Source organism: Myodes glareolus, chromosome 25 (assembly GCF_982192425.1).
Source record: "Myodes glareolus chromosome 25, mMyoGla1.1, whole genome shotgun sequence".
NCBI classification, from domain to species: Eukaryota; Metazoa; Chordata; class Mammalia; order Rodentia; family Cricetidae; genus Myodes; species Myodes glareolus.
The window spans coordinates 4,047,425-4,069,485 of record NC_142050.1 but is presented as its reverse complement, the minus strand read 5'-3'; the positions used below and the strand labels follow the sequence as shown (position 1 = coordinate 4,069,485).

Below are 22,061 nucleotides of genomic sequence, written 5' to 3'. Positions count from 1 at the left end.
CTGAGTGTGTGGCCTCAGGCCTTCTCTGTCCCTCTGTCCTGATCTATAAAAAGCGAGTATTTTGATGTATCTCACAAATGACTTCCATGAATTAAGTAGCTTAATATTTGTTAAAGAGCCATGAAAGTCACTAAAGGTCTAGAAATAGTTAAAGATTCAAAGGCAGTTGAAAACAGTTTTTCTTTTTTAAAATTAGTGTAGGTACTATCATATTTGTATTCATCTCTTTGTGCAGAGGCTGAAGAAGAAAATGCTTGTATGCATTTGGAAGAGGTGAAGCTCAGTATCACTGAACAAATGACATTGTATGGAAGCCAATTTCTGGGTAGTTGCTGATATGACAACAGGAATCCCTTCGATTGAAAATGCCTTGATACCATAGACGTAAGATGATTTCTAATCCTAGTTTATGCTGATCCCCAATCCCTTTGGACCTCATTTTAAGCACATTTTGAAATAGAATTCAAATTGATATAGACAGAATCAAGTCTTAAACCTTTGAGTTTATTTCCAAATTGTAGACAAGAACCAAAAGCAGCCATCCTCATGCGAGCATCCTGGAGGCTGTAGGTGATAAACAGATGCAAAGGGTTGCACAAATAGCTATGAGAACAGAAACCTCTGTGAAGTTTTGGTAAAACTTACACAGCAGGATGGGCAAATACAATTGATGGTCATATACAAGAATCCAGAAGACATGGTCATGTTATAGTGTCTTTGTGTGTGTGTGTGTGTGTGGGGGGGTGTCTATCATATTTGTATTCATCTCTTTGTGCAGAGGCTGAAGAAGAAAATGCTTGTATGCATTTGGAAGAGGTGAATAGAATAATAATTTCTATTATTTCTGAATAATAGAAATCAAGGTGAGACAGGCTGACTTTGAACCCCATCTTAAAGCTTAAACTAAATGGCAAACTTGTATTCTTAATCTAGTTACTCATTATCACAAGACAGGAGAGTACAGCAGCTGAGCCAGAGCACACTTGCAGTGGCCTTGTGCTCTTGATGGGCACTTTTTACTCTTTGCCCACGGACCAACTAAAGCTGGTACAGCGGCTAGAGTCACAGCTCAGAACAGGAGAGAAGTTGGTGTTGAACTGGATTGTTAACACAGGTCTGAGCTGACTCTTTAAATTGCCCATCTTCACTTATGATCTCAAATGTGCAACACAAGTCATTACAGTCAGGAAACATCAGTGATCATATATGTAAAATCGCTTCCTGGCTCTACACAATTCAGTTTCCTCTTATGGGTTCTGACACTTTGAGTCCTCGAAGCTATTATAACCCCGGTTCTATAGTGAGGTGAAGGATTCTGGAAACATAAGCTTGGATGGCAATAAAGCAAATGGATAGATGTCCACCTCCCCTCTGGGAGAGAGGGAGATTGTTTGCCTTATGGAGATAAGGCAAATCTCAGTTAAAATGTAAATAAATACTTCCAGGAGGGTGATAAGATTAGACTCAAGCTTTATCTCAGAATAAACTCTAGGAGCTCCATCACTCTTCCCACCCCCTTCAAATGTGGCCCCATGCTATCTGAGAGGGTAGCTCTTTGGGGCTCTCATCATCTACCCACTTAACTTTTAGGGCTTGTCTTCAACTTAGCCCCTATGTTCCATAATAGTGTGTGCAGAGACAGAAGCATCTTCTCTGTAGTTCCACACCGTAGAGTCTGGACACAGCAAGGAAAAGGTGGTCCTGAAGGTGATACTCCTTTCTGGCAGGACGCTGAGAATGGAACTGAATTTGGTAGTACTTCACTAGACAGCTGCTGTTTGGGAGTTTGAGGGGAAGCTATGTAACAAGGGGCAGCATGACAACCTCATCCTACTCCCAAAGCAATCGTCTTTGTGGCTGTGGTTCTAGATCACCACCACCACCTTAAAGGGGACGAAAGGGAAAGGGGTCAGAATACTGCCACTCATTGGCTTCATTTGAAAGGGACTCTAGGGAATCTCAACCTTGAGCAAACAACAGCTGAAAAAAATCTGAAAATCCCAGGGAAATATTAAATACTAATAATGAGCATGAATATTTGCATATAGTATTGAGGACAGGCTCCAGGCCATGCTGTTCTCATAGTGGTGAACAAGGTCATGGAACCCCAGACTAGAACAGAGGTTATATTTCCAAAGCCTTATGTACAAAGATAACGGAAAGTTGGGGAAAGAGTTGGCATTAAGCAATGACAGCCCACTTCCCGGGGAAGAATGATTGTCTCACAGCTGAAGATTGGGAGATTCTGGACGTTTGTTTTGTTTTGCTTTCTCAGCTCTCCATGAGTCTGGCTGTGCCCTGCTGTGCTTCTCTTCTGGTTCCATTACTTATTACCTATAGCTTTAAAATCCATGACTGTGTAACTAACCCCTGTATGTAACCTTTCTTTATTCTCAAAGAAAAGAACTCACTTCCATTTGCTTGGACCTAGAGTAATAGAATATCCATTAGGACATCCAATACTCTATTCCTTTAAAATTATAGATGTGACCGCCTACCAGGCATGGTTACTAACACAAACACCAATTTTATCCTAGATAAATTGAACTCTTGTGCCTATGAAGGAGCAGAAAGGATCTGGTAGCTTGAGTTCTGTTTTGACTGCCTCTTATTGTCTGTTTTACTTTGTGGAGAAAATGTTCAGAACAATACAATATCCTACCTTCTTCCCTCTTCACCTCCTCCCTTCCTTTTTTCTTTCCTCTTTCTTTCCCTTTTTTCCTCTCTCTTATAAGTCAAGAGTAGTAGAGTGGATAATTAATGGATCCAGATATGACTTCCAGAGGGTCAAAGGAGCCACATTTTTACACTTACTTCACCTATGGTAGTTGATACACCAAAAGCTTATCATTAAAAAAAAATCAAAGAATCATAAGTCCTTGTCATTGTATTTACTTACATGTTTTATTGTTAGGTACTAGAAGAAACAATTGTCATCAAATTTAATTTTCATAAGCTAAAGATGTCATTGGGTTAACCTTTCCTGGTAGTCAAATGGTTTGTGGCTAATAACTTTCTAGTTAACTCATTTACATATACTCTGGAACCCATTTATCATGGAGTTGGAACCCTAAAAATCAGCTTTTTAAGTTAAATACCCACAGTGATATCTGTTGCTTTAATTCTGCAAATACGGTATATGAACTATTCAGAATCTAATAAGATATCATCAAAATATCATTTACAGCTCATAAATTGTCAGGCAGAGAGAGCATAAAGAGCCACAGAATTGTGTAGATTGTAATAGCTACAAGCGGAGTGTGTGTAGACACCCACTCATCAAAGTCAGATAAAGCTATTTTGAGAAGATCTAAAATCCACTGTAAGAGACAGAGGGGACTTAGAGATCCTGCTGGGGAGCATTAGAAACATGTACCCATCTGGCACCCAGGCCCAGTCACCCTGGACATCTGTTCCCAGACCCAGAGCCAAGAGTCCGTCTTAGAGCCACAGTAGACAGCTCAGCCCTAACTCTCAGGAGCCCAAACTCTCTTCTGCAGGCTTTCAGCTGAATTGCAAAAGGATAATGTAGATCCACGCTCTCGAAACAGATGTTAATTTCAGGACAATAAATCCGCCACTGAGGTATTCAATACAACTGTGCTATTCTAAATCTGAGCAAAGTGTGGCTTCTGGCTCTATTAAAATTCTATTTTCATTAGTTTTGGTAATTGGGTTTAAACCCAGAATCTTAGGCAGGCTAATCACACATTCTGCATCTGGGATACATGTTTGAAAATTTAAATTCACTTTAACGACCTACACCTCTTTCCTCCTTTTTTCCTTCCTCCCTCCCTCCCTCTCTTCCTGTGATGTATGTACATGTTCATCTGTGTGTGCACATGTGCATGCCGAGGCCAAAGTTGACAATATTAGAAGTCTTTCTATTCCACTCCCACCTTCGCTGAATGTGGAGCTCACCGCTGTATAGGCTGCTTCCTAGGGAGCTCCAGAGGGCCACACGGTCTGTTCCTTCAGTGTTGGAGTCTTAGACCGGCATTGCCAAGACCAGCTCTCACATGGGTGCCAGGGACCTAAACTCAGGTTCGCATGCATATTTGGCAAGTATTTTACTGATTGAGCCATCTCTCCAGCCCACCAAATCTCATTTTGGATTTTTGTTTTTATATATACAGTCAGCCGAATTGGCAAAAGCAACGATGCTTAGAGTCCCCCTTACAATTACAAATTTAATACAGGATGTTGAAATGAAAGGTTCTCTTTGTTCTGAAGTAGTGTGCCAAGATCCCCCAGGTGGCCTTGAACTTGCTTTGTAGCATAGGGAATGATCTGGACTTTATGATTCTCCTGCCTCCATCTCCCAAGTGCTGGACCCACTTTAGGAATAGGGGTGAAACTCCGGATCCCATGCATACCAGGCAAGACCTCTATAACTGAGGTATCTCCCCAGCTCAAGACCTTTTTTTCTTAACATGATTCAAAAGAGTTTCCTTGCTAGGTATGTATTTTTTTATTCTTTGAGTTTCAGATTATGAAGCTGACATGTACCAGAGGCGGCTTAAAGGTCACTGCTCTTCACAGGGCAAGGCAGGCAGAAAGAGAGGGGTGAAATCATTCTCTGCAGCTATTTCCTCCCAAGCCCAACTGCACATGCAGCAGCAGCATGTCAGCTTCCTCTGGGTTAGCTGGCATGATCGGTGGTCAGTAATAACCTGTTAGATAGGAAATTAAAGAAAGGCAGATTTCAATCACAACAATGGGAGTCTTGAAGCCGCTTCCAATCCATCCTCAAGCACTAGCTTTCCACTGCTTGATTAAAAACAGGGCAGCGAGGGCCGAGTGTGTCAGTGATGAAGACACACAGCTTCTGGAACCGCGGTGATGTTAAAGATGAACCAATGAGGAATCTTTAAGCTGACCACGGAGCTAACGGAGATACTGATGACAGAAAATACAGTTACCAATACCTCTCTGGACTACAGCTAAGGAAGCTGAACCGTAAGCTGATTTCATTGCCCACCCTCTCCATCCCACTCTGAGGTCTAGCCACTCCCTCACTGTGATGGTTATGCATTTCTTCCTGGTGGCTCTGCAGTTTCTGGGAGGAGGTACACACGACCCTTTGAGAAGGGTGCACCCTGACAAGGAACAAAGGTCATGGGGTTCTGTCTCTTTGCCCTGTGTTCTCCATGGCACACATTCTTCTTCACTCTTCCCACCTCTTCTCCCAGCCTCCGCCAAGATCTCTAGCTCGCTCCTCTTTTCCCCTCTCACTACCATAAGATGGTCACAGAGATAACCCCCATGCTTGTTCTTAAGTTACTTTATCAACTGGACCGAGCCCTGCAAAGGGGGCTCTGCTCCCCACAGTGGCACTGTCACTGGGCCCCGTCTAGCCCAGATGAGGTGTTTTCCTTTACACACTCAAGCATTCGCCTCCATCCCCACGGTGCTAATGGGTGTCTATCCTCTCAGCACAGACAGCCAGCAGCAGGGCAAAGCGGTCCTCCAGGATCACTGGCATGCCAGAGTTTATCTAATGGTTTTGAAAGAGATATTGTCCATGAACGACTGCCTGTAATACAATTTATTGAGGCTCTTGCTTTCTAAGATATTGACAAGAAAGTCATCCTTGGATGGACAAGTCTGTCAGTATAATATAAATAATGTTTAGTTTCCTTCCAAACAAACTTTCTCTAAATATTAGAAATGATGATGACATAGCAGTGTATATTTGTTAGAGAACTAACATGTACTGAAATATGACCATTCACAGATTCCCCAAAAGTCTGTAGATGGTTATATGAGGAATGTGTATGACTCCATTTTTCAGATTAAAAAACTGAGGCACTGACATTTTTCAAAATAAATGACAGTTTCAAAATATTTTAGACAGCTTGCCTAAAATAAATGGCATAGCTGAGTTTTGAACTTGGGTTCTGAACTTTACTTATGCCCTTGGTTTTTACTGAGAGGCGAACACATTAGTTACTATAAAGTTGTTGCTAAAGATGCTGCAGTTTAGGTACCAACTATACTTTTTTTGCTTTATCTTACTTTTTTCCATGTTGTTTACTTCTAAAATAAATTATGCTACAAAACACATACTTCTGAATGTAAACAGAATATTTTGAGACTACGAGTAGAATATACATAAATAAATGAAAGGACATATTAATTACAGGCCAATATCATAATGATTTGGGATCTAAGGAACATTCATTTTTCATAGAGCCATACAGAGTAGCACCATAGAATAGACTCAGTGTGGGTCACACGTATAAGTTAAAATTTTCTAGTAGCCACATGAAAAGATATAGGTAAACTAACTTTAGTAGTAAACAGATCTACAACTCCAAATCTAAAGTATTTTAGAATACAGTTAATATTAGGAACACTAAGATGTTCATCGTTCCTTTTCCACACAGAGTGTCGAAGGAGGCTGCATTTTCCACAATGGCACATCTCACTGCAGACCAGCTCAGTACCCACTGCTGACAGTGGCAGCCACGGCACAGGGGCAGATGTAAAGTTAGACGCCATGCACTTGCATTCGGTGGGAAGCCAAGGTGACATACTAAAGGCAGAGTTAGGACCACTACCTTGGACTGCATCTCAGGCTTCTCGTCACTGTCCATCCTTTTAAGGTAAATGCAAACTCATTTCCAAAGAGCAGAGCCATCTTCACTCTCAGTCATTTCCCCAACATACCGTCATCTGCCTTTGTTGGACACACACACACACACACACACACACACACACACACACGTCCATTGACTCTCAATTGGGACTTCTCAACAGTGTTCCAAGTAGGTGCTTCACTGACCACTAACACTGGACGGGCTATGGCTGATCCTGCAGCTCAGGTGTGTACCTCTAACGGTTGACAAGCTCTGCTAACCTGGTGCTGCTTCTGCTTGCTCTCTCTCTGGCGCTTGTGCAAATCAGAATGTCTGCTGTACACACTAAATCACACTTCTTCCCTGGGATTATTTATTACGCTCCTTATGCTCGTCTATTCTCTGTGTGTCTCCTGCTGCTCGGTATCTGAGTTATTATGTTCCCACGGGAAATACAGCAGAGTAAACTCTGTGGGTACGAAAACGTGACAACCAAGACTAAATTTACTGAAAGTTTTACTCTTTCAAGTCTAACAGCACAGGTTGGAACTGACTGATCACCTCAACAGAGTCTAACAACTAATGGGAATCGACAAAGGGCCTAAAAGATGAGATTATTAGCTCTCTGGGGCTCTTCTGCTGCCTTTCCTGAGAAAGCTGCATGGGGTAGAGTCCATTCCCTGTCTTCACCGTGATTGCCCTGGATACTCTCTGCAGCTGCTGATGGCTGGCCTCACCTGCGGGGCCCTATGGGACCAACTGCATGAAACTCCTACAGGGTGGTAATGCTGTTCTTCTGGGGATGTGCTGTTTAAGGCCCTGGGTCCATTATCAACCCATATAGGAACAGAAGCTGAACTGATTAGTGTTACCATTTACTTTGGTAGCTCAAAACTTGTTTTTGTGAACTGGAAAAGTTCTCTGTTCTCTTGTTTTTCTATCTCAATTAAATAAGCTCATTTTTTTATCCTACCAAAATTCTACTAATAACTACTAATAATTATAAAATTACAATTCTAGTTGAAAACTATTTTGCGTTGTTGGCATAGGTAGAATTATTGTGTCCAGTGAAGCAGTGGGAATCGAGAATTAATGTCTTACGAAGACAGAGCAGGAGTGATAGCTGACGGCTGGCCCAGGTGCGGGAGGGAAGCGACCTCAGCAGTGGTAACCCAGTGGTGTACTGCTGACCCCACTTGCAGCCAGTGTGATTGCTCCTAGAGTGCAGTCAGCACCCAATGACACCATCAAGGCAAGCTTGATTTCCACTAGAAACTTAGTCACTCTCAATTCTGTGGGATTCCATGCTTAAGCTTCTCTTGGGTTAAGCCTTGAAGTAAAGAGGACAAGACCACTCTACTGCAGAAAGAGCAAAGGTGGGGCGGTGTCATCTTCCAGGTGGAATTTCCTTCCATTGCGGCTTTGTTCAACTTCTGCTCTCCTGGCTTCATTATTTTCTTCCTGAATATGGTCAATAGTGCTTGGTTTTAATGTACAAAAGCGGTATTTTTATACTTCTTTAAAAACACACAGACAAACTGCTTGAGTTGCTCGTAGCCTCACAGGTATTTAATTTTCTTGAGAGTCCCTCAAAATATGGAGGGCATAAGTGAAAACCAGACTAGCAAAAACTAATTAAATTTGAAATTCTCTCTTCTCACTCTCAAGACAATAAAACAACAGTGTATAAGCTAAAAAGTAGGCGAGTGATCCCCAAGTGATTTATAGTCTCTCGGGGTTCATGTTTCTTTCCTAATCTATGACACCAAGAGAAACACTGAGCTGACACCATCCCCCAGTTGTGTAGAGAAGTCCATTCACTACCAGATGTGCTGGCGGCCACTGCTGGTGTGCTATTCTGAAAAGACACCCAGGGTGGAGGCACGAGCCCCATCTCAGCTCTCACTGACTTCTACATGACCTGAGAAAAACGGAGCAAATCTGATGAACGTAGAATTCTTCATCAAGAAAGAATGATACTATCTGTCTGCCCAATCCTACTAAAAGGATAATATTATATTGTTTATTATAGTTCAGTTTCTAATTTCTAAAAGAATTCTTCTCTACACAGATCACAATGACTTTCAAATTAAATTAATTCAAATCAATTTTTTTTAAAAAAAAGGATAAAACAAGGTCGGGAAATGTAAAGCCATAACAACAGCAATTTGTCATCATTGATATTATTTTTAAATACTGCCTATGTACCAAGTATAAAGAAAACATTTATGATGTTTCATACACACTCTTATTTAATGTTCACACAACTCCTATAAGAACTGTTATCACACTCATTTCATATGAGAAAACAGAGGCAGAGATGGCTGAATAATCTATCCAGGATTTAAAAGCAAGAACTTGAAAACTAAAATTCAATCCAAGACACATAGGCTTCAGAGCTTTATGATTTGCTGCCCCCTACATAAATCTATCTTAAATTATATAACCTCAACATAGAACATAGAAAACTTAGTTCTCTATACAACAAAAATGTTTACTGAAAGGTAAGTGTAGTCAACAGTCTTGCAAGTCCGCTAAACTGCAGAGTCCAGCTAGAGGTTGGTGGTCATTCTTACATGCATGCAGAATGTCAGCATGGTGTCAAATGCAAAATTAACCTCTTACATGAGGATGTGGGGAGAGGGAAGGCATTAATATTGTGACTAGCCAGGCCAACAGAACAAAACAAAAACCAACAACCAACCAAACCCAGTATAACAATAAAGAAACCTGAAATATGTCTAAAATATCACACAGATGCATTTAAATAATTATTTAATGGAATTGTTAATATGACTGTAATTTGGCAGTTAGTGACCAATAGATTTATCCAAAGCTATAACTAAAAATAGCATAAAATAATGGCTCAATTATTTTTTTTTTGGATCACAACTCTGGGTTCATCATGTGTGTTTAGAAACACTGACCACTGGTCTTGGTTAATAGCAAGAGGGGCAGAATTAGCTTAAGAAAGAAATGTGCATTCTTAATCGCCCACCCGTACCTGCTACCTGCAGAAAACCTACTGGCTTCTTTTTCTTTGCATTTCTTCCCCTTGTTGGGATTCCATCGCAAAGGTGCCCTACAATTACAGGATACAGTCATGAAGAGAAAAGTAACACCCCCTTTTAATCTTTCCTCATGGAAAACTACTTTCTCAGAAGGAGGAGCTTACCCCAGATCCACAAACTTCTGCTTAATTTTTCCTCCTTGTACCATGAATGAACTGGATGCTCTTAGTGATTTAGGACAATTGGCACCATCTAGGACATAGACACATAGGAAAAAGATAAATTAGCATTATATTTTAAGCCATGAATCAAAAGTCAGTGTATCTTTGAAGCTAAGGGTTTTGCCTGAAGCTAAGGGTTATACTGATTATGTATAAGAACATAGTGTCTGTCCTGTCTAGAGGACACAGAAACTCGGCCATGATGGCTGAAAGTCAGCAGAGCAGGAAAGTCCTACTGTAGAGACAGGGAAGAGGGAAGTGGGCTCAATAAACACTTTCATTTCCCAGCAGGTGTGCTGGTGTCTGTCTGCCCCTGGCTCCACCTCTAGGCACCCAGGGCCTGTTTCTTTCTTCCACAGCTTTCTTGGTTTGGGGTTTTCCTGAATTCTGAAGAAGCCTATCTGAATCTCAAATCCCAGTAGAAAATACCACCTCTTAAAGTTTGGGAGCTGTAGATAGCAACTAAGAATAAAACTTTCCCTTTTGGTGGGTGGAAAGACGGCTCAGCCGTTAAGAGCACTGGCTCACCTGGGTTCAAGTATCCAGACCCAGGGGACTCAACACCCATGGCAAAACACCAATGCATGTCTTTTTTCCCCTTAAATTACCTCCTGAGATCTCCCATACTAGTGGCCCAGGGCCAGTTCTGGGACAGGGTGAGGAAGAACCTGGGGAAACCTTTTTAAGCAAAAGCCAAATAGATCTTTGAAAGGTTCTTTTTAAGAGCTAGCTGGAGCACAAGTGTTTGGCCTACCATGAGACAGAAGATGCCCAAATCTTCCAAGGACTTGGAGCTGACCAAGTTGCCCCTCCATGAATGATGCTGGCACTATTCTGCAGTATAGCAACCATGAGGAATAGGATACTAGAAATGATGCCCATCAGAAGAAAGGCTTTGAGAATGGGATTCAGTGTGACTGCAGCGCCAGGTTCTACCAGTGGTATGTACTCCACCTTTGATAAGGCAGATGAAACTGAAGCAAAAAGTGATGGGTGCCACGTTTCAGCATCTTCAGTCACCCGGGATGATTGACAGATAGTGTTTGTGCAAAACTTCCTTGTTAATTGTTAGTGTCTGCTTCTAGCTTAATTTTTTTTTTTTTTTTAAAAAATGAAAGGTCTAGAGATTCTTGCATGGAATGAATAGAAAATGGGCATCCCAAGACAGTGTTCAATTAACCTTAAAGGTTAATTTTGTTTATGATTTTTGTTTACCTCAGGACAAATTTGTGAACAGATACCAGTATACTGACCCGTTCTCAGTGAGGCTCCAAAGCTCCTACGGTAGCACAGTGCAAGGACAGACACTCCACACATTCCTAGCTATGAGCTTTTTGTATTGTTAGTTAATGGTTCTCAGCAGATTACAATAATTCTTTAAAATGTACATGATGAAATACAAGAGTCAGATATCTGCCTATGTCAAAAATTCACTTCTTGCTTCAAATGTTTATTATGAATATTTGCATCATTATTCTCTCACTAACAGAATTAAATAGTCATAGATGGGACTCAAATCCATTTCTAAAAAATGGGTACCTTGTAAGGTGATTTTGCTAATGGATACTTTAAAAAAAAATCAGGTTTCAATTTTCTAAATAGAAGCCAAAGAAACAAATGAGATGAATTCTTCCGTAGCAATCCTAAAGAACTCTTAAGGGCCAGGACAGTACAAAGCTAAAAGGAGCCTCCTTAATTATTTTCTGAATTAGTGGCAGCTAGAAGGTGCTTTAATGAGTGGTGAGATGAACGCTGAGACAATGGTCATCGAGACTCTCTGTAACCTGCTGGTGTTGTAGTCATTTGGACATCTTAGCACTGAAAGCTTGGTTCTGTCTATTGCAAAGCTTGCTGCTAGGCAACCTCACACCATCATCTCACACATTTGCCAAAGCACGTTTCAGGCAACACTGAAATGAAGAGACAGGATTAAAGAATAGTGCCCCTTGCCATTTAAATCATTTAAATTAATTTTTAATGTATGTTAGAACTTTAGGTCTGCAAAAAACCTAACGTGGGGTTAGTATGTGCTGAAGAAAGGCACATATTGTGTTTTTCTATATTTATTTATTTTGTGTGTTTTAGAAACTGCCCCCATATGACTCTTGTGACACATCAAGCTCAGGCACCCAGACCAAGCACTTCAATTTTAAGCTTCAGCAACTTGGCTCTTGCTTCCCAAATAAACACATGGTCTTCTGATCTCTAAATCCCATAGTCCATCCTGGATGATATCAATCTGCTCAATCAGACACTTGACTGTCCCTTCTTTTATGATGGGATTTTTCAGATCCACTTCCTGACCTGGTTTCTTTTCTGGATTCTAGACTTCCTCTATTTAAAAAGAAATTAATCATATTTTCCATACAGTGTTCCTGATTTCTCATTTTCTGTTAGTGATAAAGCATGTGTTCTGAAGTCCCAAGCCTGTGATCAGCTTTGGCTCACTTTCTTCTCAGTATGATCTAACCACAGAAGTTTCATGGCTGTTGTGTGAGTCTACCCTGCACTGCCACTCTCTTCACAAGCATTCTCCTGAGAGTCTCCTTACTCAGTTCCTGCACGCTCCCTGTCCTTTTCTATTTATTCTCTTCTGAGAATAGTCTGTGGTTCCCTAGCACAAGGGTGAGGTATCTAAGATACTTAAATTATGGAGCCATAGAAAACAACACCTATTGGCTTTTACACCCAGTCTGGCTATCCTGGAGAATCAACATGTTCAGTCCCGGAGCTGGCCACTGCTCTGGACTCCTGGACCTGTCTGCTCACAGGGCACTCTATCGTCTTCCTTGCCATCTTCTGTAAAGCCCGGGAGGTGCCTGCAGTTGCACTTTCTGTGCTGACCAAGCAGAGCATCTTCTCCACTCTCAGCAGCAACATGGCATTTATGCACACACGCAGAGGCCTACTGCAGTATGTGAAGGAGAAGGGAACTGTGTGAAGGCTTTGCCAAGCTGGAAAGTTCCTGAAAGAGCTCTATGTCAGGCAGTGTGCCAATGGTCAAAACAGAAACTTAGAATACTGACTTCTAGAAGTTGAGTAGAAAATTGATAGTGAGTCCTGAATTTGTTCAATAACCTTGACTGGACAAAGCCTCTCTGCTATGCAAGCTAGAGAAAATCCCTCAGTATAAAGCTGCTCCTACAGGGGAGAAAGGAAGCATTTTCATGCGCGTATATGGCCACAGACTCCTGTTCTACAATCCCTGGAGAGATACTGCCCTGGCTTCTGCTAACCTAACTGCCATTCAGTTACAGGTAAACCACCAAGGCGGTGGTTATGGGATCCCTCTGTCTCCATTTATACTGACGAGGGAAAATGATGGCATGCAAATGGAGACACCAATACATTTAGAAAACTAGGCTATCGTTAGGGCTTCAATAAAACACAGTGACAGATTAGCCATCTTTATAACTAACTCGATAGACAGAAAGTGACGATATAAGACTTCTTAAAAAGCCAGGCAGATGGCAAACAGTGACATAGCCATATCTAGAGCTCACGACACAGTGGCTGAGCAGGATGAAGCACACTTGTAGGCCAGCCATCAGGAAAATTCCCCCATCCCTATGGGCGAAAGAGTAAATAGTTTATGTTGGGAAGAGGTTCGGTTTCTCATTCAATCACCCTGCTCTGCCAAGATAGCTTGAAGGGATGCTTACGTGGCAGAAAAAGTATGGCCACATTCTAGGAAGACTTCCCTTCCAAACAGGCGGCAGTTGGGTTTGGCTGGTGAACCCCGTCCAGATGACTGTTTTACTTCTCTGGAGAGGCAAACTTAGTAATTTGTCTAGTGATGTCCAAATATTGCTGATTTGTCACACTCTTTCTGAAGAACCAAGAAGAAAAAGGAGAGTAAGCTAGGAGAGAAAATGATGGTTCACACTAACTACCAAGTCAGTCATTGTACACAAAGGAGTGAACTCAGAAGCAACTGGGAAAATCACTGCGGAACGGGGTAGCTGGCCCAAGGCCAAATTAAGGAGGTGAGATTTATGTTGGGTACAGTGTTAGCCAAGAATATAAACATGAGGTCAAATTTGTACCTGGGAGAATCACAAAGCCCTTTTGAGTAAGCTCCCTCACTGAAAAGTCAATGAGTGCTAAGAACCACACACTGAGGGTGCCAGAGATTAGCCATACCAGAATTTTCACGTCCAGTTGAGAGGAAAGAATCTGTGTCTCATACAGCAAGGAATGCAAGGCATTACAGAGCCTATTCTCTGGAGTTCTGTTTCAATGAAGGAGGATTCCATTTTGTTAACATTTGTTGGGCCCGCTGCAGCAGTATGATCAAAAGGAGCATGGGATTTCCTTACTGTTTGAATGGTGCTTAGGTCTGTTTATCGGAGCTGGGTGGGAGAACCCTGAGGATCTGAGAACGATTTAGTGTAAGGGGCAGGCCATCAGCACATGAATGGCACATCCTGTGTACACAGCCAGTTAATTTGATTCTAATTTTATGCTCACTGAGTAACTTTGTGATTTACGAATCCACCACCTAGGAGAAAATGGAATGAATGAAGACTGGTGGTTATTGTGTCAGCCGATCCCTCCAAAATAAGCTAGAAAATTACTGTTTTGGTACAGCATGTTTTCAAAGATCTTAGCAGCATGAACCAGCACCCTGTGCTGATTAGATGTGCGTATATTGCTGGAACTGGGGACATAGAACTGACGACCAGAACCCTAGTTCTTCAGAGCACTGACAGGCAGTGCATGAGATGTCTCTGGCATCCTTCAAGGTGTGGAGAACTTGAGAGTACAATGCCAAGGAAGCAAAGTACTTTCCGACATGTTGACTGTGGCGTGGCCAGGGGTCCCAGAGAGGGCAAGTCTACCACCAAACATTCTGTCTGGGGGGCACAGACAGAATGAACATGGACATGAGAAACACACACAGGGAGAGGAAGAAAGACACGGACTTTGGTATGCAGCTCCCTGAAGGAAGTGGAGCAATACCGACAGTCACTGGAGACACACCTGGATACACATTAGGTTCTCAGCAAGTGTGCAATGGACACAGGAATAAATGTGAATGAGCATGAAGGCAGAGGAAACTCTAGACTATAAACTTTAACACAAAAAGGAAAGGATGAAGTTCCAGCATCACTTTTCAGTTAGTATGTGAGGTGAATCTCATTATCAACCTGACTATATTTGGTAACAGGTTTGTGGGGTCTGGGTCAGACCAGACCATGTTGTTTTGGTAAGTATTGTGGAAGGACTTGGAAATTTTGGACTAGAAAAGCCACTGAATGTTAAAAGCTCAGTGGGTTGATCTATAGGAGCCTGGAAGGTAATACTGAGAGCAAGTCAGTAAGCAAGCAGCACTCCACACAGCAGCTACATTGTTCCTGCCTAAGATTTGTGCTCCTATCTCTTGCCTTGACTTCACTGAACAAGACACTGTTAACTGAAAATAGAAGATGAAATTAACCCCTTTCCCCTCACGTTGCTTTTGGTCATGGTATTTGTATTATAGCACTAGAAACCATGACTGAGACAGCATGTTACAACAGCCATACTTGTCCATTTACAAGGCTGGCACTTGAAAAATGTCCAATGAACTGCTTTGTTCAGTTACCCAGAAGTATGGCCAGCCCAGGAGAACAGAAGAAGGGAAACCCCGAGATCTTGGTCTCTGGACCAAGAAAGGACCTGTCTTGTTCTTTGGTCCTGGTTAATTCCAAAGGAAACACAGATGCAAACAAGGCAGCTTTGTGGAAACGGAGAGGCTCTCAGTCCACTCCCCATTGATGCTTAGGAGCCGGCATCCTTCCCATCTGTAAATTACCCTTCTGCCAACTTCAAAACAGCCATCAATCAGAAGAAAAGGACAGCATGAATGCAGATAAAACTGAGCTTTTAAAAGTCCCTGTAAGTTTTCACAAGTCAGAGATCCACTGTCTGATCATCATGCCTTTGGATAGCAAGTTGTGGGGAGAGGACGCAGCTCAGCAGTAGGATGCCCGGCTAGCCTGTGCAAAGCTCTGAGTTCAATCTCCAGCACTTCAAATACCAAACAGAACAAGCTGAACAACAACATAGACTCACACAACGGGACTCCAGAGAAAGAGTTTCTGCCTTGGTCTTCTCCCAACAACAGTCTGCACGTTTAGGAGATGGGGGAGTGCTAACTGCAAGTCTATCTCTATAAAGGCACTATCATAACCATGCTTTAATTAGTGAAAATTCTTTTCAGCGTAAGCCAACTTCACAGTTAAGCTGTTCACCAACCTGACTGCCATGTTTGATTGTTTGGTGGGTCTGACAGAATTCTCCTGCCTCCACTAGAGTCCTACACTCAATACTCAATGCTTGCCTCCCGGGCTGTTTCTGAAGGCTGTCTCTTTGGCAGATAACTGACAGCCCCAGCAAGGACAGCAGGAGAACGCCAGTTCTGACCACAAGTCACAAAGCACCACGGGTCAGCTGGGTTTCTGCGTTCACAAGCATCTGGAGGAAGCTTGTATTTTATGATCTGGCAGACAACAATGCATGAGGACCTTTGAAGGCGCATACGCAGTTGTACCTTCAGTGAGCAAGTCTGGTGCCTTCTGTCAGATTCTTTCCAGTTAGTCTGAGATCTGGCAACTTTGGCAATTAATTTAAAGGGTCACCTCTCTGATCATCAGTGAAGTTGCTCTACTTTTCATAACCTATAAACCAATGTAAATCTTTTTTTCATGGAACCGAGAGTCACCTTTTACTTTTTAAAAAGAATCAGTTCTTTGAAGTTATTTGAACATTAAAAGACCACCCATTAACTTTGTATTCTGGGGGTTTCTTTGACAGCTAAAATCCAGAGTACTTATGGTGCGGGCAGAGAATATCAGTAAAAATGAACAAAAGAGCCTGTGGCTGTCCCTCTCTCTGCTGCAGTGTGTAGAACCGAGGTCCTTGTTGCCCCTCCCTCTGCTGTGGTGTGTAGAACCGAGGTCCCTCACACTCTTTCTACTGACACCTCCTGACCCCTCCTTCCAGGGTTCAGACTTCATCCTTCCCATTTGTAAAGACAAATTTTGTCTACACTTCTAAAGAATCTACCAACTTTGCTTCTTACAAACATAATTGGATAACTCTTGTGATCTGTTTGGCCCTGTTGATGTCTTCTCCTGGAGATCTGCAGTTATAAATATAACTTTAGTTATAGTTTAGTTTACTGATCTCCTGCTGTATGGATTCATTACATAAATTCACAGCTATCATTTATCCGTTTTACCATCTTTGTTATTACACAACAGGGCTGCATGATTAATTTCTTTCCTTATGTGTGTGTGTTATAAGAGTATATGTATATGTCTGTGTGTGTTATGATAGTACATGTGTATGTCTGTGTGTGTACTTATGTGAGTGTGCATGCATGTCTGTGTGTGTGCTTATGTGTGTATGTATGTCTGTGTGTGTGTACTTATGTGAGTGTGTATGCATGTCTGTGTGTGTTTATGTGAGTATGTATGCATGTCTGTGTGTGTTTATGTGAGTGTGTATGCATGTCTGTGTGTGTGTTTATGTATGTATGCATGCCTGTGTGTTGTGTTTATGTGAGTGTATATGCATGTCTCTGTGTGTGTTTATGTGAATGTGTATGCATGTCTGTGTGTGCACACATGTGGAGGCTAAAAACCAGTATCAGGCATCTTTCTTTAGTTCCTTTCCACCTTTTTGAGACAGTATGGGTCGCTGACTTGGCTAGATAGGCTGCTTGTATTCATTGACCCCCTCTAGCCCCCAACTCTGTGATTATAGATGTAAACCACCATGCCCAGCTTTTTCCTTGATGCCGGGGATCCAAACTTGAGTCCACATGCTTGGATTGTAAGTATTTTATCAATTGAGCCATCTTTCCAGTCTCTGCTATGAATACCTTTACATATAATTCTTAATAGACAAATACAGGATTTCACACACACACACACACACACACACACACCCCTATTGTTATTTAAATATATATTCATAAATAGGTGCCAATAAAATATAATTTGTAAAATAAAGTTTCAGAGTTATGTGATTTGTTAGAGTATATTTTTGCAAAAATGTAAGTATATAAACCAAAACAGATATAAAAATAATTTCTGTTCTGTATATATGTACACATTATATTACTTATACAAAAATAACATAACTAATACTACATTGTTACTTTAAAGGAATACATCATATGTAAAGGGGGTGCAAAGCTCATGTTTTATATTTCTTGGCACTGTTTAATTTAAGCACAGATTTACTGTTTCTATATACCAAAATAAATGATTAAAAAGACAAGTATAAGGGTCGGAAAGGTGGCTCAGTGGTTAAGAGCACTGACTGCTCTTCTACAGGACCAGGGTTCAATTCCTATCACCCACATGATGGATCATAACCACCCAATAGCAGATATCTGATAATTCTCTTCTGACCTTTGAGGGCAATGCATGCACATGGCACACAGACAGACCTGCAGGTAAAACACCCATGCAATAAAATAAAAATGTAAAAGTCAAGTCTACTAACTCTATACCTGCTCCGCATTTCTTTCCCATTGCTATCCTATCGCACACAAGGCAATGCTAATCCCTGCAATGATTACTACAGTGATAGCATCACCATCATTACTGTGAAAACTTATTTAAATAAAAATCAATCTGGTAATGGCTGACATCATCTAATCTTCACATTTTCCCTCATGTGGCTGTTAGTGTTCATGAAAACTCCAGGCTCTAGTGTACACAACCTTTAGACAGTTTCCAGAACATTCCCTTAATAGTCAACATGGAGAAAGCTAAAGGGATTAAATATACCAGACTGCCAGGCAAAACTAAAAACAAATAAAACAAAATACATGGAAGTGGAAGTTCTCTCCTTCCCTGAGATAGAAGGAGAACAGTGTTTAAGGATCTACAGCTATGAGAAAAATCTAGTTTTATACTGTACAATTGAGGTGTTATTGATGTCAGATGAAAGCCAAGTGGAAAAGCAAAATGAAATCCAAATACCTTTTTCATGTAAGGTTTTCTTGGTTGCTTGGCGGTGGCAGGAAGCGTCTTCTGTATCATGATCAGATTTTGAAGGCGATGAGGGTGAAGTGTCTCCCGAGAGAGAGGACAAAGTATCCCTTTCTGGAAGCCGCAATTCTTCTTGAGACTCAGTCACGTGGTGCGATGAGAAGGCCCCGTGGCTAGCCACAGGGGTGAGGAGTGCGACACCAGAATCTGATTCTGGAGAAGAAACTCTCCAACCCTTGGGCAGAAGCGATTTGGTAATGTTTGGGGTCAGAGAGACTGAGGGCTGTTGGGCTAAGAGGTCACTCAGCAGTTATGGCAGTGAGAGTTGGTGCTTGAAACACCTTCTTAGAGACAAACTGGCCTTTGCTCAGGAAAAGGAACCGTTGGATGTTGGCTTATTTCTGAGAACGCACAGCTCATGGCTACTCATCAATAAACAGTGCAGCTAACACAGCCACCTACGCATGTACAAATGATTACTGAATGGTCATCATTTCCCACAAGATCAAAACTAACAGCTGAATATCAAAGGTACCATCAAGAAATATGGTAATATGGATATGCTTTTGGCTACGATACTGAATGACTAGAGAAAAGAATTAAATGACAACCATATAGCAAATTGAATATAAATTCAGGAGACAAAGATATAAACCACAGTAGTTCTTTCCAAAGAGGGAGCAAACTCTATTAGTAAAACAGCTATCACGTTTACTACTTATCTGACAAGCAGGAGGAGTGCTCACCTTCCGTTCCAGGCTGTCCTCCCCATCCGTTGAGCTGACACTGTCATAGAGCCGTGTCCTCGTAGGCCTCTGGCGCCTGTTCTTCACAGAGAGCTGGGCCCGAGTTTTCAGAGCTTTTGAATCCAGGCGCTCTGTCTCTGGGACTGCTTCATTCAAGTCTAGGAAGAATATTGCAAAATAATCTGTGAGAGAAGACGTTGGAGATGATAGGCAGAGAACACAGACACTGAAATCCAATCACTGGTTATCAATGACCAGGGGGACAGGTGACAATTTTTCCAGCTTGTCTAATGTTTCATAGGTGACACCAAAAACCTATCACCCCGAAAACATAAGGCCTTTCTCCAACATAACTAAAAAGCAGAGGTTCACAATTACTTATGGACACACATGTTGGGGGACGATAACTTGTAGGAGACCTCAGAAACTCCATGAAGGCTAGTTGCCAAAGTCAAGTGTGGGTAACAGGTGACCTTGACTACAAAAATGCACTAAGAGACCATACAACTTCATTCTTGATAGTGTCTGAATATCTAACTCATGCCCCTTTGAACTATATTGGAAAAAAAACTAGGACAAAATGTATTTAATGTGATCAAATTTAGGATAAGTAAATCTATTTCCTGGCTACATAAACAGATCAACAGTTGAACTACCCAATGTGTAACTCCTGGCACTATGAAGGGAGAAAAAAGGTTATATCTTCTGAAATTAGTTTCTAGGTTACATTCGAAGCTGTTGTTGATGACTCAGTCTCATTTTTTCTCTGAATGCTTTCTCCTCTCACCACAAACGATATTAGTTTTCCACAGAGAAATGTTTGCATCTTAAGGACTTCATGAGTAGAAGCTGGAGAGATGCCTCAGTGGTGAGAAGCACTTGTTGCTCTCACAGAGGTGCCTGGTTCAGTTCCTAGCACACACGACACCTCACAATCATCTGGAACTTCAGTTCCAGGAGGTCTGATGCCCTCTGGTTACCACCCCAGACATCAGGAACACATATGATGCACATTAAGATATTCAGGTAAAACATACACATAATTAAAAGAATAATCTAAAAATAAAAAAACAAAGACAAAGAGAGAAGGAGGGAGAGAAGAGATCAAGCCAAACAAGCAGATGAAAGCAATAGTAGCAGCGGTTGGGTATGGCAAGGCTGTCATTTCTGTGCTTACTGGGTTCAGGTAGCAAAGCCACTCTGAATCCAAGGTTGACATGGGTGAGTCTGTCAGAAAATTCAAACCCAGTACAGGATGAGAAAGCAGTAGCAGACAAGGAGTAATGAAGTGCTACTAAGAGCTTTCCTGTGGTCTCTAACTGGTTCTTAACAGGTTAGCCTTGTTAAGTGCATGCGGGGGAAGAGAGACCACCTATTGTGTCAGTAGTATACATGAGTACTGATGAGACCACCTATTGTGTCAGTAGTATACATGAGTACTGATGAGACCACCTATTGTGTCAGTAGTATACCTGAGTACTGATGAGACCACCTATTATTGTGTTAGTAGTATACATGAGTACTGATGAGACCACCTATTGTGTCAGTAGTATACATGAGTACTGATGAGACCAGCTATTGTGTTAGTTAGTAGTATATATGAGTACTGATGAGACCACCTATTGTGTTAGTAGTATATGTGAGTACTGATGAGACCACCTATTGTGTTAGTAGTATATGTGAGTACTGATGAGAGGAAAAGTATTCATTTCAAGTGGAGTGACTCTTTACATACATATACGTGATCATTTACTGTAAATCACAGACTTTGATGATTAATCCCATCTCATCTTTTCAGGATGGCAGTCATTAAACAAAGTCACTTTGAAGAAATTAATTAAGTGACCCTGAATTTAAATTATCAAAATAAGCAAATAACTCTGTTATAGAAAACTGTTATACACTTGAACTAACTGAAAAGAATTTCCTATGAGAATCAGTATTCTGAGCAACTCCTTTTCACAGCGTTATTGTAAAGTATCATAAAATACAAACATTAAAGCATCTGAGGTGCTTTCTCTCTTACTTATAAAACTGAGCACTTTGTATATAGTTCTAAAAAACAAACTTCAATATAAGTTTGTCCAGGAGACACACTACTGATTGACAATATTTACGGAAGGGCTGACTTTTGATACCTTATACTTGAGTGAAGAATGAACACCGGGAGAAGCCAGGCCACTCAGGTGAATATAGAGAATAACTAGATATTTTCTAATTAGTAGTCTCTTTGCTTTTTACATGCCAACGGAGGGAAAAAAGTCACCTTCATCACTTTAATTTCCTCCCTCAAATAAAATCTATATTTGCAGTTTCCCATTAAGAAGAGTTCATTAGTTGTGATAATTGGGAGAAAGTCAACCTTACAATCTCTGTTTACAAATAAAAATGCAGCACACCATACAGATGAAAGCAATAACACAATAAAAAATATCACAGTTTATGTACGTCTTCCATTTTTTTCTGTCTTGGAGTTGGATTGCATGCTCTGTAATGCAAAGCACTGTCACAT

General features: G+C 41.3%; 1 protein-coding gene across 9 annotated transcripts in view; it reads right to left on the bottom strand.

Annotated features, from left to right (window-relative positions):
* Ppp1r9a (protein phosphatase 1 regulatory subunit 9A) overlaps positions 1-22,061 on the bottom strand; it is a 294,415-nt gene that overhangs the window by 12,079 nt on the left and 260,275 nt on the right. For 5 of the 9 annotated variants that reach the window (XM_048436978.3, XM_085684002.2, XM_085684003.2 and 2 more), the window contains 4 exons: positions 19,550-19,707; positions 18,795-19,038; positions 9,757-9,844; positions 9,586-9,663 (listed from right to left, as the gene is read on the bottom strand). In XM_048436978.3, the coding sequence (XP_048292935.3) occupies positions 9,586-9,663; positions 9,757-9,844; positions 18,795-19,038; positions 19,550-19,707 (568 nt within the window). Of the gene's footprint in view, positions 1-5,854; positions 8,043-9,585; positions 9,664-9,756; positions 9,845-18,794; positions 19,039-19,549; positions 19,708-22,061 lie in introns of those variants that run through there. The other 4 variants (XM_048436982.3, XM_048436990.3, XM_048436994.3 and 1 more) reach the window with 2 other exon arrangements.